The 16,713-nt window shown below is 38.9% G+C and overlaps 1 protein-coding gene across 1 annotated transcript; it reads right to left on the reverse strand.

The window, feature by feature from the left end:
• Positions 1 to 1,317: 1,317 nt before the first annotated feature.
• Positions 1,318 to 9,992, reverse strand: LOC103713173 (L-ascorbate oxidase homolog). Its single transcript, XM_008800000.6, has 8 exons — positions 9,682 to 9,992; positions 9,459 to 9,568; positions 6,006 to 6,276; positions 5,247 to 5,349; positions 3,863 to 4,208; positions 2,455 to 2,820; positions 2,278 to 2,356; positions 1,318 to 1,686 (listed from the first exon to the last, which is right to left on the reverse strand). The coding sequence occupies exons 1-8, from the start codon at positions 9,817 to 9,819 to the stop codon at positions 1,474 to 1,476; spliced, it is 1,626 nt and encodes a 541-aa protein (XP_008798222.4). The 5' UTR covers positions 9,820 to 9,992; the 3' UTR covers positions 1,318 to 1,473.
• Positions 9,993 to 16,713: the final 6,721 nt, after the last annotated feature.

Below are 16,713 nucleotides of genomic sequence, written 5' to 3' on the forward strand. Positions count from 1 at the left end.
ATATCCCGTCACTATGATGGTTACCAAGGTTTGGCGCCCATCCTCCCCGCGCATTCTGTGACCGGTCTGTCACTAATCGGTCACTAAGTTTACACCACGGTGACCAAATTTCTGGCGGTCACTAATCAGTCACAAATAGTGACTGATAACAGTCCGTCACTATACGCGTGTTTTCTGGTAGTGGGAAGTGTATTGAGCAACCCTACCCAACTCGAATGCAACAGGAAATATATATATATATAGCTGCTGGTTTCTTTTTTTTTCTTTTTTCCCATGAGGAATAATAGAGGTCTGCAGCATTTTATCTTGCTGCGGTGGTCTTTTAGTTTGGTGTGTTTTAGCTCTTGAACCTTGTTCTGCTGAGGATTCTGCTCTTTGCCTTCTTTTTTACTATATATTTTTCCAAGAACCATTGATTCATTTGTTGTTTCTTTCAATGTGTCCTGCCTGTCTTTCCATGCGGGCCTTTTCAGGAGCGAGGCCGTTGATTCGATGCAATCATGTTTAATATCCCTCTTGGATTAAGTTCTCCAAAAAGGAGTCAGACTAAAAGAAATGGCCCAGCCATATGAAGACATGCACCTAACCAGATGGTAAGATTCCAATAGCCTGGTTTGAAGGAGGATGGCGCAAGAACTCATTTGGTTTATGGAAAGAGGCAAGAAAAAAGTGGGGTCAACGAAAAAAATTGCAGAATACTTTATGTTTGGTTAGAGTTTTCAAAAGAGAAATAGAAAAGTAGCTTTTCCATAAGAATAAAATTGCCATATTTCATGAAAAAAAGAAATCCTTATCAAACATGGAAAAGTCAAATTCCCACCGACTGAAAATTAGAATAATTTTTTTTAAAAAAATCCACTAAAACTTTTAGATAAAATATGATAAGATATTTTTCTTTATTTAGGGCATAACAGGTATTTTACATATTTTTTCTAGAAAGGTAAATGCTCAACCAAATATAAGCTATTATGAAATATACTACTTTTTCAGAGTCAACCAAATATACAAAAACTACTTTTCGAGGCATAAGTTTTCTATGAAAAACATTCTAGTAGCAAACCGACGAACCAAAGGATCCCAAAGTATCTTATATATTTGGCTTTCCCCAATAACTTGCATTGCCACAATACTCTTTGCAGGCTTGATAGCTGAAGGAAAAAGATATTAAAAATATATATGTGCCTATCACATCTATATATTGGGTAAGGAGAAAAGACCACAAAAAATGGATAGAATTCATATGCATCCATCTAAAAATTTATCAATAAATTCAATAGATTTTTTTTCTTTTTGAGAAAAGTAAATAGAATTTCATTAAGGTAATGAAATAGGTATCCATGATTTCCTTTAGGAAGAGAAGGCAGCCACCTCATCTATACTTTGATTTGATGCTAAAAAACATATGATTAATTATGTATGGGGTCCATATATTTTCTTTTCAGTCGAGTATTATCTCATCTTCTATGGCCAAGTTTAGAGAGGGCGAGTGTATCGGCCAGTTGCCTTGCCACAGAGAAGGGCATTCTTGGGGATAGGATACTCATCCCTTATTGATTCGAGTGGAGAGTATACACGTAGATAAAATTGCTGCCCAAGATATCGACGTGACCAGAACTCAGTCCTCACGTTCCACATCCCCACATTGTCAAGCATAACATACACTGCAGTCCATGACCTAGGATATACCTGCAAGAACAACAACCCGACCAGAATAAGTTACTGAATTTTAAGGCAAACTAGATAAGTCATTTAAAAATAAATTATACTGAAAAGTCACAAAATTATAACGTAAAATACATGTACCATTAGTTTTCAACTTTCAAAAAAACAAAAAAAAAGATTAACATGTGTTTTAAACAATAAGCAGTCAAGCTTTAGACACCTCTTGGTTGTAGCATTCTCTTGTTATTGTATGAATTTTCTTTAGTTATTTATGACTTATTTGTTCTCCAAGTTTTTTTCCGTCCAATCTTCTATAATAATCCTCATCTACAATGAAATACTCATAGTTTAGTGTTTAATATTGCAAAAAAATTTCTGATTCATGTCATAAAAATTCTTGTTCTTATGTTCGAAACTGACCTTATAATGTTTTACACTCAAGGGAACACCTGGGACACAGGATAGAGACCAATGCTAAAGTTTCATGTGCACTAATATATAAACATCAATCAATAAGATTTTAAGTTTCTTTCTAGACATTCCAACAGCTAGGTGCATTTGCTTTGGTGATGCTCTTGCATGAGAAAACATAATAAGGGTTCAGGCTTAATTTACTTGGGCAGTGCAGCGAGATACTGCATCTCTAAGATTGTAACCTTTTCGACTAGCTGGACTCCATTTCCCACCATCCATCCTGCAGAAATACAGAGAATCAACACCATCTCCAATGCCAAAAACCTAGATAAGGAGCACTAAGATCAACTATAAATCTGTAAGAAATGGGCTCTATACCCCACGACCCAGAAGTTATAGCCATCAAGGTGCCAGCTCTGGACAATGCTCTCCTTGTTTTCGAACACAATCTCTACGAATGTTCGGAAGTCGGCAGCCATGACCGAGGTGTCGAGGTACACCTTTGTACCTGTGGGGTTGTCGGAGATGCTTCCAAGCCGGAAAACTCCTCCAATCTTGAAGTGGTCCGCAAGTTTTAAGGGGGTGTCCGGCTCGACGTAGGACACGCTGTTGACTGCGTAACGTTGCTTGCCGTTCACTTGGGCGGCCGAGTTGGCGAGCCTTATGGTGCGAGTGACATTGATCATGCCATAGTGGTATGAACCTTGGGGGTTTGGCCTTGGTCCACTTGCAGTGAGGTTGGTCCTGTGATTCCAAAGATAGAACCATCAGTCTGAATGCTACTGTTAATCAGCCTTGAGTTCAACAATATAAGTAGGGGGCATCAAGAATCTATAGACTGGTTTTTTCTTAAAAATGTTACAAAATTCTATGACATTGTAAGGTATTTGAATGAACTCTTGCATGTCATGCCCCTCAGTGTTGCTAATAAGTTTAAGATCAGATACTTGAGGATATTGTGTCTGTAGTAAGTTAGCTCCAAATAATCAAGTTATTCAAAAAAATAAAAAGAAAAAAGCATTAGAGTAGATCAGAGAGTTCTTTGTTCACCATGATAAGAAGAGATCCTGTGGGGAGGGCATCTTAAGCGAAACAAAAGTAGCAATACAAGGTTAATATATATAATAACATGACTTACCTGTTAACTTAACAAGAGCCAAAATTTATGCACATATTTTTTTCTTTTTTTGAGAAGTAAATTTATATCCATGTTATAGAGTTGATAGGCAATCGTGGTCTAACATCAAATCTTTGAGCTATAAAGAGAAAACAAAATCAATAAACAAGCAAAGAAATAAAAAGAAGAAGAAGGTGAAGATTGATAAAAAAAGGAAAGGCATCCACAATTTAGATTAAACTTCCGATTTTGAAGTCCTCTAAATTCAGAGATCAAAATGGCCTAGAAAATATAGAATGAATATTTTCAACTCTTATCATGGCTAGGCCAATCAATTGAGCTTGACCTGGACTGAGCCGCATGCAGTCAGGATTCAGTCCGAACCCTAATCTTGAAACCCAAACTGACCCAACCCCATTATAAGCCTAATCAACTAACTAGCCCAGACATCTAAAATTCCAAATGGAGGCATTCCATGGTCGGTGCAGTTAGTGGACTCATGAGCTTGATGTTGGGCCAGAGATAATAACCAAAGCAGAACTTGATGTCCAAGACTATATTTGAAAAGATTATTTCTATTCAGATGGAATGGCTAATTTTCTTGATAGAACTCTAAGGGAGAAAAAAATAAAAATAAAAAAAAGAAGCAAGTGATCAAAGGAGTGATACCGGAATGAACGGCCCTGATTAAGAGACCAGTCGATCTGGGTGGTGGGCCCACCTGGAATTGGGCCAGAAACTTTCTCCCTGGAGTTGCTGTAATGAAGAACAGCAGTGGTTGTTAGGGTGGTGGTGGTGAAACGAGTGGAGACGGCGACATAGTAATCCTTAGGCGGCTGGTCGGCGGTGATGAGAACCGATACCGACTGGCCAACATGGATGTCGATGGAGGAGTATGTGTTCTGGAGAGTGTGAGTGCCCTCCACCTCCACCAGCTTCATTTTATGACCTTGGATTCGAATGTTGAGTGAATGTTGGAGCCCAACATTTGAGATCCGAAGCCTGTAAATCTTGCCTGCACAAAAAGTTTATATGATTCATCGGATTAGCTATACTATTGCATTTGCTTAAAAATCTAGGTTTCAATAACATTTTCAATGTATTTACATCATGATATTTGTTAATAATAAAAATAACAGCCATTAAAAATAACAGCCATTAGTTCTTAGGACAAGCTACAAGGTTGAGTCTAGTTAAAGCTTTTCATGTACTCCATCAAGTCATGCTTATTGGCATCCATCCATGATCAACCAATGAGTATTGATATCAAATTGAGTCTAGGCAAAGCTTTACATGTACTCTATCAAGTCTTTGGCATGCATCCATGATCAACTGAGTATTGCTATCGATCACCTATCCATTTATCACTTGGTCACAAACTGACGTCGTAGTCGGGGACTAGCGCAGTATATGGAAGAAAGTAGTGTCAATTAATCAATCTACTACTCGATCAATCATTAAAATTTTTTCACACCAATGGATTGAGCATTTTTCAGTCTGGATCTTTTTTTTGAATAAAATACTAGCAATAACTAACGCTACTATTAACCATTATTATGTAAATTAATGGATCACAACAGAATATTAGGGGGATTTTTTTCAAATCATTGTTCACCAAACAGGTTTTTACGCATATCTGAATTTTAAAAAAAAACTATTATTCTTTATGATAAAGTAAAAAAAATATAAACTAAAAACTATTGTAAAAAATAAAAGCTAAATAATGGTTATTATTTAGATCCAATTATATTTTTGCATAATGAAAAGGAATGGCCTCCAAAACCATCAAAGGCTCCAATAACATTACAGATACAAAGTTTGGCTATATTTAGCGGCATTTGATCTATAACAGGTTTTCAGTGCCGGGTTATGGGTGCAACTACGCTGCAGAGTGTTGTTCAGCTCTTAATGGCCACCATCAGAAGATGGACGACCATCAAATAATGCACACCATGTATAACATTATATGCACTCATTGACTATATTGTTGCTGAAGACCACCTATAATATAGGAAAAGGTATGGAAAAAGATTAATTTTATACTTAAAAGTACCTTGATCAACTGTAAAAGAAGCGCCGTTGGGGCCACGGCCGTTAATGAGAATGCCATCCGGGAAAGCAAGCTTCTTGCCACGGTCTAGCCTGGCTCTCAAAACCTGGAGTAAAAGCTATTATCAGATACGTGGTAACTTTTCTACAACCTTTTTCCAATCTTTAGGCCACCTTCCAAACGGACCACAGAACTCGTTACAAATATAGTTGGCAAACCAACTGCTGCCACGTACACACTTTCAGGTGGGGGCAGACATTTATGTCAGCTTCTACCTAAATTAGGCATTATACCTGCCTTGCACTGATCTGCAGTTCAGCTACCAACAGATAAATTTCACTGTTAAATTGGGTCCTCTCAAACTTTTTTTTTCTTTTTTCTTTTTTGAAAGGAATGGTCCACTCAATCTTATTCCAGTTTTCAGCAATTTGAAGTTGAGACTTGGAAATTAATATTTGTAGGCAAATTATGAAAATAAGTTTATACCTGGCTTCAAGAATGAGTTTTAGCACAACGGTAAGATTGGTCCATTGTGACTCCAAAAAAATAAATCATTACTTCAGAACTCATTTAAATAATTATATATATTTATATCTAAATTTGAAATTATTTATCAAAAAAGGTGAAAGCCTGGATTCCAAGATTTGTTCATGGAAGATTGGACTTCATCCTAAACCCTAGAGACCTTACTCTTTTCGCTGGTTCATGAAGAATCGGAATGCAAATGCTTAATGCATAGGGTACAAAGAGAGAGAGACTTACTTTATGATTGGCCTTGTACCAATCGCCGATGAGGACGGTGTAGTCACCGGCGGGCTCCGGAAAGGGGACAGGGATGAGAGGCCGGCTGAGGATTCGAAAACCGCCGAAGCCGCCGGCCGCCTTGTGGAAGTAGAGTGAGGGGAAGTAGAAGAAGCTGCCAATTTGGTCCTTCGCCTGCAAAATGTAGGTGAAGTTCTTCCCTGGTGGAATTGGGCAGTTGGTTCCTGAGACCCCATCCTCCCATGAGTTTCTCCTTTGCTGCACTCCATTCCTGCTCCCAAGATTGCATTAGAATCCATTTACTTACATGATGATTTTGGAACTTGGATAACTACTTTCTTCTGACAAAATATAATCCTTGAGAAGGATAGATTCGGGGACGTAGGGTTGCCATGCAATGAGAAATACTAAAATAGCATAGATTTTTTAGACAAAAGGTTATATTTTTGTTTTTTCAGAAAATATTAGGCCACAATTTAATTTCTTTCATTCGGTAAATGAAAGTATTATGATAGCAAGAGAAAGTTGTAAACAATTAAAAGGACTAAAAAGTAAAACAAGTAATATTCAAAGTGAAACCTTGAAAAAATATTATTAATTATTAAAACATTCATAAATTTTAAATATTTATAGCTTCAATAAATAGTGGAACGGTTTTGTTTTTCAATATAGTGGTGTATAAGGATAAGTATGGTTTTAAATAACGGTATTACAATCATTATAACAGCATTATAGCAATTTTATCCACCCATTTTACGTTATTGAGATTAGTAACACTAAAAAAAATAATAACGACTGCTATTTTCCATCAGTTTCTATTATTTTCCATTACAGCACTATTATGACATAAATAATGGCTATTATTTTACTTATACTTTCTTGTACACAAAATATTATTTTCAAATTTTATTTTTTCCCCTCAAATTTACCTTAAAATGAATGTACGATGCAAAACATTATATTATATTATTTCATAAAAGATAAAAGGTAAGATAATGCTATTATTTTTTTTATTTCTATTATAAAATCACTATAATAGCCATTATTTAGTGATCATTTTAATATAATAGCCATTATAACAATCAATAACAGATTTAATAGGAGACCATTATAATGGAATAATTATTTAAAACCTTGTGTTTAAGCCTTTTGGTTGCTCTTTTGCATGGCAACAAGCACCTTGTCATGTATTGTCTTTGTGCAGTAAAAATTTTGTTACTGGTCATCATTTATGTAATATTTTTTTTTTCAAAAGATATTATATCTTATTGTAGCATTGCCCAGTTGGATGGTGTTATCTGTCGTTCAAAAGAGGCTGAAGATTAGATTACATACATATTACCCATAGTTTTCATAATTATCATCGAAAATATCAACAAAAATATTTTTTAACAAAAAAATTGATGATCTCACCCGGCCGAAATCTGGCATCTATGGTCTACTTTTTTTTTTTTACTAATTTTATGAGATAACCACAAAATGAAAAGAGAAGGAAACGTCAACTAATACTTTGGTGAATAGAAAGTATAGATTTGATGCTGGAAAAAATACTGTGGCAGGAAGCTTCGTGTCACAATTGCCCAGCATCAATCTTGGATATTAGCAATATTCTTTGAACTTAAGAAAGAGTGCATTCATTCCACCCACATATATTTTTGAAGTGTTTTATACTTATATTTAAGAATTTTTTACATACATATTCTCCTAAATATCAAATTGTGCATATATTCCTTCCAAAATTGATATTTGCATATATACCCTCGTAAAATATTTGTTTGCTATTCTGTCCTTTTTTTAATTTTTATTTTTGCATATGTACCCACATCATCTAACACAGTCAAAAAATTAACAATTTTAAATTAAAATGATTAAAATATCCTTAATGAGTAGATGTACAAAAAGAAACATTTATAAGGCGATCATAATGGGGGACAAAAAAAGTAATTTTAAATTTTTATTTTTTTAATTAAAATAAATATGGTTTTTATTAACGATATTAGAAGAATCATTATATTATGAGCATTTGTTAAAAAAAGTATTTTATAAGGATACAGAAATAAATATATATTTTAAGAGGGTATTCACGCAAATTTAAATTTTTAAAAAGATGTTATGCAGAAAATTCTATATTTAAATATTGACATCCTTCGGAACCAACCACAGTCGATATAGCAAATCGATCAATCAAAGCTCACCACGAAGCTCCCAATCAACCAGTCGAAGCTCCCAATCAACCGGTCAAAGCCCACTATGTGGCTAACTCATAGGCGCATGGAGTCCTTTGAATTTCAAATTCTCTTTCCAATTGGCGACGTCTCGGCCACGATTGTGAACGGTTTCTTTAACTGCATAGGTGAGATGCACAAAGCATGATATACAAGTGAAATGCCTGCGCGTGACCTTCGGAATATGCGATGGGCTACCTAAGATGGCCAATCCATATGCCTGAATTTCTCGACGACGAGCACCAACCCTCGCCTACACTAATCATTTCCAAGTGGTTGTCCAGGTAAGTGCTCTAAAGCCCTTTTACACCTTTATGTTGCCACTCTGCCACTCTGCCACTCTTACAATAACTCCACTGTTTTCTAAAATTCTGTCTTAGGCATTGGAGAGTGTTTGTTCGATATTCTCCCTCAAGAGGATTTCTTCATTTTTGCTTTATATTGGATTGGAGAGAAGATTCAAGCATGATCTCCACTTTCCAGCATCATCTGATCAGCAGCAACTAGTATTGGAGCTATAGCCACTCAAGTACAGCAACCACCGTCTCTCCATCTCGAAAGCACATCGTGACCTTCAACCGATCTTTACAGTCTGAATAGCAAATCATTCGAGCCCTCTAGCAACTCAACCAGTTTGGCATCTTGGTTAGGCTGATTTCCGGTGGCAAGAGATATCAACTTTTACAGATGATCATGTCATGGAAGCATGAACAACACAAATAATTTTGTCTTATAGATTTTAACCAACAACCATCTAACTGACGAGATCCACCATAACAAACTCCAATGCATGGTAAACCATCGTGTTGCTTTAAATCCAGCTTTTGAGGAAGTAAACATTAAACAATGCGGATCTCTGATCGAGTCTGTTTCATACTTCAAAAACGCCCAAAGTAATCCCAGAATTATTTTTTCCTAATCATAGTAATTATTTTTAACGAGCACGGTTTGTTCCCGTAGCCACAGGAACGTGTAGAAGTGGAGGGGAAGAATGAACTCATAAAAGTAACGTGGGAACAATGTACGCCATAATGGATACCTAGGGGAACAAGTCCAGTTTTCACATCTAAAATCTCAATATACTCAATACTGCGTACGTAATAGCAATAAACCACGTATAATAATGTACTAAGTTGCGAAGTTGAACATTTTAAATGACAAAACTTAACCACTAAAACACAAGGAGAAAAACAAACGAATAAGGGAAAAGTAGGAATCAACACTTAACCATGAGATGAGGAAGGGCTCGGTCAAGCTATTGTGCACGTTGATGATGAGATTGTCGTTGGAGACCGAGTAGATATCTGGTCCCGGGAATTGCCCATTGATCAGTATCCCCTACACCAAATTCACCAAAGAAAAGATCATGACAGTGCCACAAAAAAGATCTCCTTGAAAGAAGAAAGAAACAGAAGAGAGTGAGAGAGAGAGAGAGAGAGTAGCGAGAATACCTGCTGCCTTACACCAAGGGGGTATATGTCTCCAAAAGTAACATTCCAAGTGAAAAATCTATACGGACTCTCGGCACCAACGAAGATGGAGATTGAAAGACAACATAAGAGAGCAAAGGCTGCGGTGTCTAAAGTCATCTTGGTGAAAAGGATGGACTAGGGGGACGGAGATCGAGAGGTGCAAGAGAGAAAAATATGTGCAGTTCAAGGATTGCTTCAAGCTTGTCCTAAACTCCGATCTCTCTGGCCTCTTCTTTCCTTTATCTTTTATTCTCTCTCACCTCTCCATGGGGTGTATGGTGAGGAGAGATACGGGGTAGGGAAAGGAAGGAATTTAAATGGGCTTGCAACTATGGTGGTGTTGGTGATGGAAACAAATGATGAAGGCTTTGCTTGTGCTCTTATACAATCGCAGTGCGGTCCAGAGAGGAAGGAGTGCGGAAAGAGCATGAGAGGGACAGCGTTACATTGAGCCTTTCCCTACCATTTGTTTCACAATGGGCTCCATGTAAGACTAGCCAAATAGAAGTCTAGCAAGTTCATGGAGTAAATTGGTGGTACATGGGGTGCATTTGAGAAGTAAATTGGTTTTGGATTTTGGAACGAACCTAGGATGATGGGCGTCTCTCAAAGGCGTGAGAAGGGTGGTGGGCGGGCCCCACTATTTTCTTTGTCTCGCTAAAGATTTTCTCTGCGAAGGCAGGGGGCCGGTGGCTTATCGTGAGACGGCTCACATGGACACGGTTGGCTTGCGTTTCCGTCTTGGAGTCGGTCCCGTGAAGGCGCGAACTTCGAGGGGCCGCACACGGAGAAACCATGTGCCGTGCGTGGCGAGGACGGAAGGAGATGAATGATACCGCATTGTTTTGAAGCAACGCAACCTGTCGTTTTGCAGTGCGGTGTGATTAAAGAATGGGAGCAGAGGGCCTCCACCGCGGCATCGCAGGGGAGGAGGTGGAGGGTGTAGGATTCCTTGTCAGAGACTATAATGCAACGATAAGGGATCACAGATCTTCGATATAATTATCATCGTTGTCAAACTCAGAGCCATATAAAAGAGCATCATCTATACGAGGCATATGCTGGGGGCGAACTACATCCTTTTCGAAAAAAATTCGGCTATAGTGATCGAGTGGATTCAGAGTTAGAAACACACTGATGGTTGTAGGCTACTACTCCATGATATCCGCAGACTCTTAGATGAGTATGATTTCTATCAGACCATACTGTCTACAGGGAGGTGAATAGAAATGCTTGTTGGGATTGGGAGATAACAACAAACAAGATAATTAAAACACAACGGAATCAACAACTCTCCCACCTTGTATAAACATGTTATAAAACAAACAACTAGAGCCAATCCACCTAATATATATATCAAGGCGTTCACAAATACTTAACTGATCAAAAAAACAAAAAACACAAAAGGAACACCAAATTTTATGAGAAAAACCTTCCCAATGTGGAGAGTAAAAACCACGGGACCGTAATCCACCCAAATATCTTCCACTATCAACAAATAATGGGTATACAATCTGTTCTCTCTAGCCAAAACTAGAGACATATATCACCACATAATCTCAAAAACAATATTCTTAGCAAACATCAATAATAAGAGAGAAAAATTGAGAAGATCTCACATAAACAGCAGCCACGTTTCTAAAAACTCTGACTATGATAGAAGACTGTAAATAGCGATCACACCGTACAGATTGAAGAACCACGTGTTGCGAGCTTGCTGCCAAAATTTCAGCTCGATCGGACCACGGATCGCCTCCCGATCGTTGTTTGATCAAGACTGTGCGTTGAATATCAATTCTGCATCTTCTCCCCTACCTCGCTCTATTTTTTAACTCGTGGAAGACGGCTCACATACCCTGCCTTCTCAACATAAAAGGTTGCCCTAATGGGCCTTACGTTTTGGGCCAAAAAAAGTCCAACCAAATAGGCTAAAACTAATTAATTTAGCCTATATTTGTCGGGCTAAGTCTCCTCCAATATAGGAGGAATAACCCAACAATGCTGACTAAGTGGTTTGCTTCGTGGCTCACCACTCTAGAGGCTTCACCAAGAAAGACCACGCATCTGTGCCTTATCCTTTGCACTATCTTTTCTTTTCTGATTTTGTTTGTTGCACCCATACTTGTTGCGTGCGATCCATCGTTGTACTAAAAAAAGGAAGGACAAAAATTATATGGGACAGACACATTTATCATATTATTTTAGTGATCATCTTAAAAAAAATCCATCATTTTTTTTTATTTTTAAAGTATTTTTTATCAATACATATTATATGACTAGAGTATACATGTCAAATAGATTAGTGATATAACAAGCCAATACATATCTCTAGATAAATCGATACATAGATTACAGAATATGATGTTCATAATACACAATATACAACCAGATAATACATACTTACTAAATTAGTCATATAGCAACTCAATACACACATCCAAATAAATCGATATATAGTTTTCAGGATAGCATATTCATCAGTATATATTATATGGCCAACTGATACATACTCAACGACTTTCTGATATATGCTGCAAGTTTTTTTGATACACACCTAGCAATGATCTAATACATAATTTTAAATAAATCGATATGCAGTTTTCAGAACATACTTTTTATCAGTATACGCTACATTGCTAGGTGATATACACCAAGTAAATTAATAATCTAGCAAACTAATACATACCTCTAGATAAATCAATACACAATTTTTAAAATATGTGGTTCATCAATACTAATACATAGTACAGAGTTTCTAGCTCTATCATGTAAGAAAATTCTTTAGATTTTATGAATTCTCAAGTACAAAGTTCTTAAAAAAGAGAGAAATTTGAAGAAGAAGAAGAAAGGGATTAGAAAAGAAAATGGAAGACCTCACGGATGCAAGAGATAACTTGACGAAGAAGAAATTGAATGGAGAGGCATGATAAGAAAAAAAAAAATGCCACATGCAATTTCTTTTTTTATTTTTAAATTATAATAAGGAAAATATGAAAATATTTTTAAAATGTTTGTTGAGTAATTTTCTATTTAACAGTTTTTTCGTCCATTTTTCCAAAAATCTATTTTGTATAAATATATAATCTTTAACTTTTCACAAATCTTAAAAGTATTTAAAAAATAAATAAACACTGTTTAATAATTAGTAAATATAAGAACAAAGAATTTGAACAAGAATTTCTCAACAAACAATGTTAAGAAATGGAAAGAAGATTAAAGTTTTAAGAAAAAATCAAACAAAACAGCAAAATATTCTTAACAGCTAGTTAGCATTCACATATTCCAGTAGCCATATGGGGATGTCAAAAGGGTGGATTTGGTATAGTTAATGAAAATTGAAATTACTGCCCTTTGAAATCGATTGATTTTTGAAATAAAAAATTATAACTCTCCCTAAAAAATTGTAAAACCGAAACCAAAACTAAAAAATCAAAAATCGTCTTTCTTGGTTTGTGCAATGGGGCTATGGATGATCCAAATTAAGTAGGATAGAGGGCTAGGATTATCTGATGGCCATTCTTAGAGAATTAGTAATTTGGATTTATACTAAATATAAAAGATAATGAGGTATTAAATATCGGGTGTATTTGGTTTTGAGTTTGGTGTTGGGTTCGACGTCGGGTTCGGTTAGGATTTAGTGTCAAATTCAATTTCGGATCGAAAAATCACAAAAATTATAACAAAAGAAACTGAATAGTTTTTAGTTTGTAAATACATCACTGGAACCATTCCGATTTAATTTTGTCTAAAACCATCCCATTCAGTTTGGAGATGGATAAAATATTCAGGCATCTTTCTCTGTTGACATTTTTATCTTTGAATGGCAATGAGTACCTTGTCACGAACTGTCTATTAGTGAAAAATGCAGTAAAATTTTATTATTGGTTATCATTTATGTAACAACATTTTAATTTGCGAGAAAAATCCTATCTTATTATATCATTGCCCGGTTGGGTGGTATTATCTGTCCTTTAGAAAAGGCTGAAGATTAGATTACATACAGAGCCTCCATAGTTTGCATCATAAACTCTCTCTTACACCAAGAGCTGCACTATATTTATCCATTAAAAGTGGTGGAATCATTTTTCCTCAAGGTCAACTCCGATAATAATGTTTAGAATAAATCTGCTTTGGTGAGGCGAGCTTCATCATTAGAAGTGCTAGTGGTGTGCTGATTGTAGCAGGTGAAGGCAGAGTACTTGATATTATGGTGCTGATGGTGGAATTATGTGCTGCATCAGAAGGACTGACATATGCTACAAAAACTTTGTGATGGGGACATCAGCTAGGTCCCCATTTTATTTGCATATTTGCTTATTGTTATTTCTGGGTTTATTTGTGTTTTAGGATTTATTTGGGGTTTATTTTATTCTGGGCTTATTTGCATTTTAGGGCTTATTTGTGGAGAATTATTTTATGTAAGGGGTTTATTTTAATTGTTCTTATGGGGCCCTATTTAAAGGGAACTTTATGTTGATTAGGGTTTTAATGAAGAATTAAAGATTTCTTTCCCCACGTTTCCTCTTCTTCTCTTCTCCTCCCTTCTCCTTCTTCTCTTCTTCTTCCTCCTTCTCTTCCCCTCTTCTCCTTCTTCCATTTACAACTTGGTCCGGCATCAACTTGGTATCAGAGCCGTCGGCTTTGCCCCTGCTGCCAAAGCCACGAGCCAGATTATCTGCCAACGCCCGGGGTCTAGCTTCTCTCTCTCTCGATTCTCACCAGAGGCAAAGGGAAACCCTGTCTGCGTGCCCTTCCCACCAGCCGTCACCACCGTGAACACCTCTACCACCCACCGCCAGACCACCGGTGGTTCTTTTGCGGTCTCCCAGAAGTTAAGCCGTAGCCGTCCGGGATCAAGCGTCACAGGCAAACAGCAAAAAAAAAAAAAAAAAAAAAGTCTGCAGCCGAGAGAGAAGAAAGAGCCACAGTCCCTGCGCCGGATTTCCCCCTCGCGTCCATCTGACTTGATCCCTCCGTCGTCGCCGTTGCCCCACCACCTGCAACCACCGGCAGCCGGTGTATGGCCGATCGTCGACGGATTCCCGGATTCCTGTGGCCGCACGAATATTACGCCGTACGTCGACCACGGACACCGGAGCGCGTCGAAGGGCCACATGTGACTCCCGCTGCCGGAAAGAGGAAGAGCGTCGCCGACCTGTTCTCGACCTTGTCCCTCGGCCCTGTCGACGCACCCGCCGACCACCGTGCACAAGGAAATCCCGGCCACCACCACGACCAGCCGCCGCCTGTCGCCGCCGACAACGGAGCCACTGTCACCGTTCCGTTCGACCGCTCCGCAACCACCGCCGAAGCGGCCGGAACGCCCTCCCGAATCGATCGGGAGGTTGAAGAAGGAGTTACGGTAACGGGTCAGTTCTAAACCCGTTACCCAACCCGATAACCCGGGTCTCCAACAAAAAAAAAAAAAAAATCACGTGATCTGCACGTGCCGGTTTTACAGTTATCGGAGCGGGTTTCATTCGAAACCCGAAACCGATAACCCGAACCCGTTAAGGTTCAAAAAAAAAAAAAAAAACTAACCTCTGTTTCTTTCGAACGGAAACCCTAGGGTTTCCGCCGCCGACGCCATTGCCGCCGCCCCCTGCCGTGCCGTCTCTGCTGCCGACGCCCTCTCCTCCGTCAACCGAGCCGCGCCGCCCCTGTGTCCGTGCCGTCTCCGCCGGCCTCGCTCCGTCTTCGCCGTCTCCGCCCGTGCCGCCTCTTGCCGCCGCCGAGATCCGCCATCGCCCGATTCTCGTGTTCTCCCTCCCCACCGAGCTGCACCGCCTTGCCGTCGTCGTCCCCGCCGCTCCCGCGACCGCCCGATTGCCACCACCACTGCATCCTACCCTCCTTGCTTCGCCGCTGCCCCTCTGCTCACCGCCTCTCCATCGCCGTCGCACGCCACCGCAGCTCCGCCCCTCCTCCTTACCACTGCCGACCGCCGCCTGCCGTTTTCTCCTTTCGCCGAGAGGCACCGAGCCCCTTCCCCTAACTCCATTTTTCCCCACCCCCTGTTGCAGTCATCCAAGCCACCATCGCGGGCTTCCTTGGCCCGCCTTCCACCAAACCCTCCCGTCTGGCCCTGTTGCCACTTGTCCAGCAGGCCACCAGCCCAGTCCGTCTCTACGGCCTGATTCTGTCCGTCAGCCCAAGGCCCTTGGCCGCAGGCCCTGTTTCAGGCCCAAGCCAGGGTGTTCTTCAGCCCATTTCAACAGCCCATGAAGCCTTGTGTTGTAGATACAGGTCCAAAACTCCAGCTAACTCTGCCCGGCGCCAACTTCGTGTTCGAGACTCCACGAGCAGACGATTCTGGTCCACTGCATTCACCACAGGTAATAGGTTCTTCCTCCTTTGGGCTTGCTTATCTAAATATGTTCTAGTTCTCTTGCATGACAGCCCTATTTTGAAACTTATTTTCTTGTCAAACTGCAAAACCTAGAACATTTTCCACCACACCCATCCTACCCACCAATTAAATCTAAATATTAAATTAGCACACTTTAGTGTCAGGACATCATCAACATCCATAGATCAGATTACTTTCAGACTTTGAATGACTGTAAAACGTGTTTGCAACCTAACTTCTTATAGTGACTAATTTTCTACTTTAATTCTGAAATAACCAAAGTACAAATTAGTAACATTTAATTTTAAGTTATTTTTGTGAAAAGTTGCTGATTTCCGAATTCATAGTAGGTTGCATTAGTGGGTTGCATCAGTAGGTTGTCCTGCATTACATTTGGACAATTAGGGTTCATTAGTAGCATTGCATATCATATCACCAACTAGAGTAGTTCCTATATGCCCACCCGTAGTGGTAGAGAGTACCTCCTCACTGACTCTCAGACCCCTTTATCCACCATGGACCCCAGAGTTATACAAGATATTCTGGAACAATTAGCTGCAATACGAGCTGATCATGACGAATTCAAACGTGAGATCCGTGCTCTAGTACAACACTCTAGGACTCCGGAACCATCATCCCCAATCGCAGCTTATCCCGAGTTT

This window comes from Phoenix dactylifera, chromosome 6, assembly GCF_051530095.1.
Source record: "Phoenix dactylifera cultivar Ajwa chromosome 6, Ajwa_hap1_PhDact_Kaust_v1.1, whole genome shotgun sequence".
Lineage (NCBI taxonomy): Eukaryota > Viridiplantae > Streptophyta > Magnoliopsida > Arecales > Arecaceae > Phoenix > Phoenix dactylifera.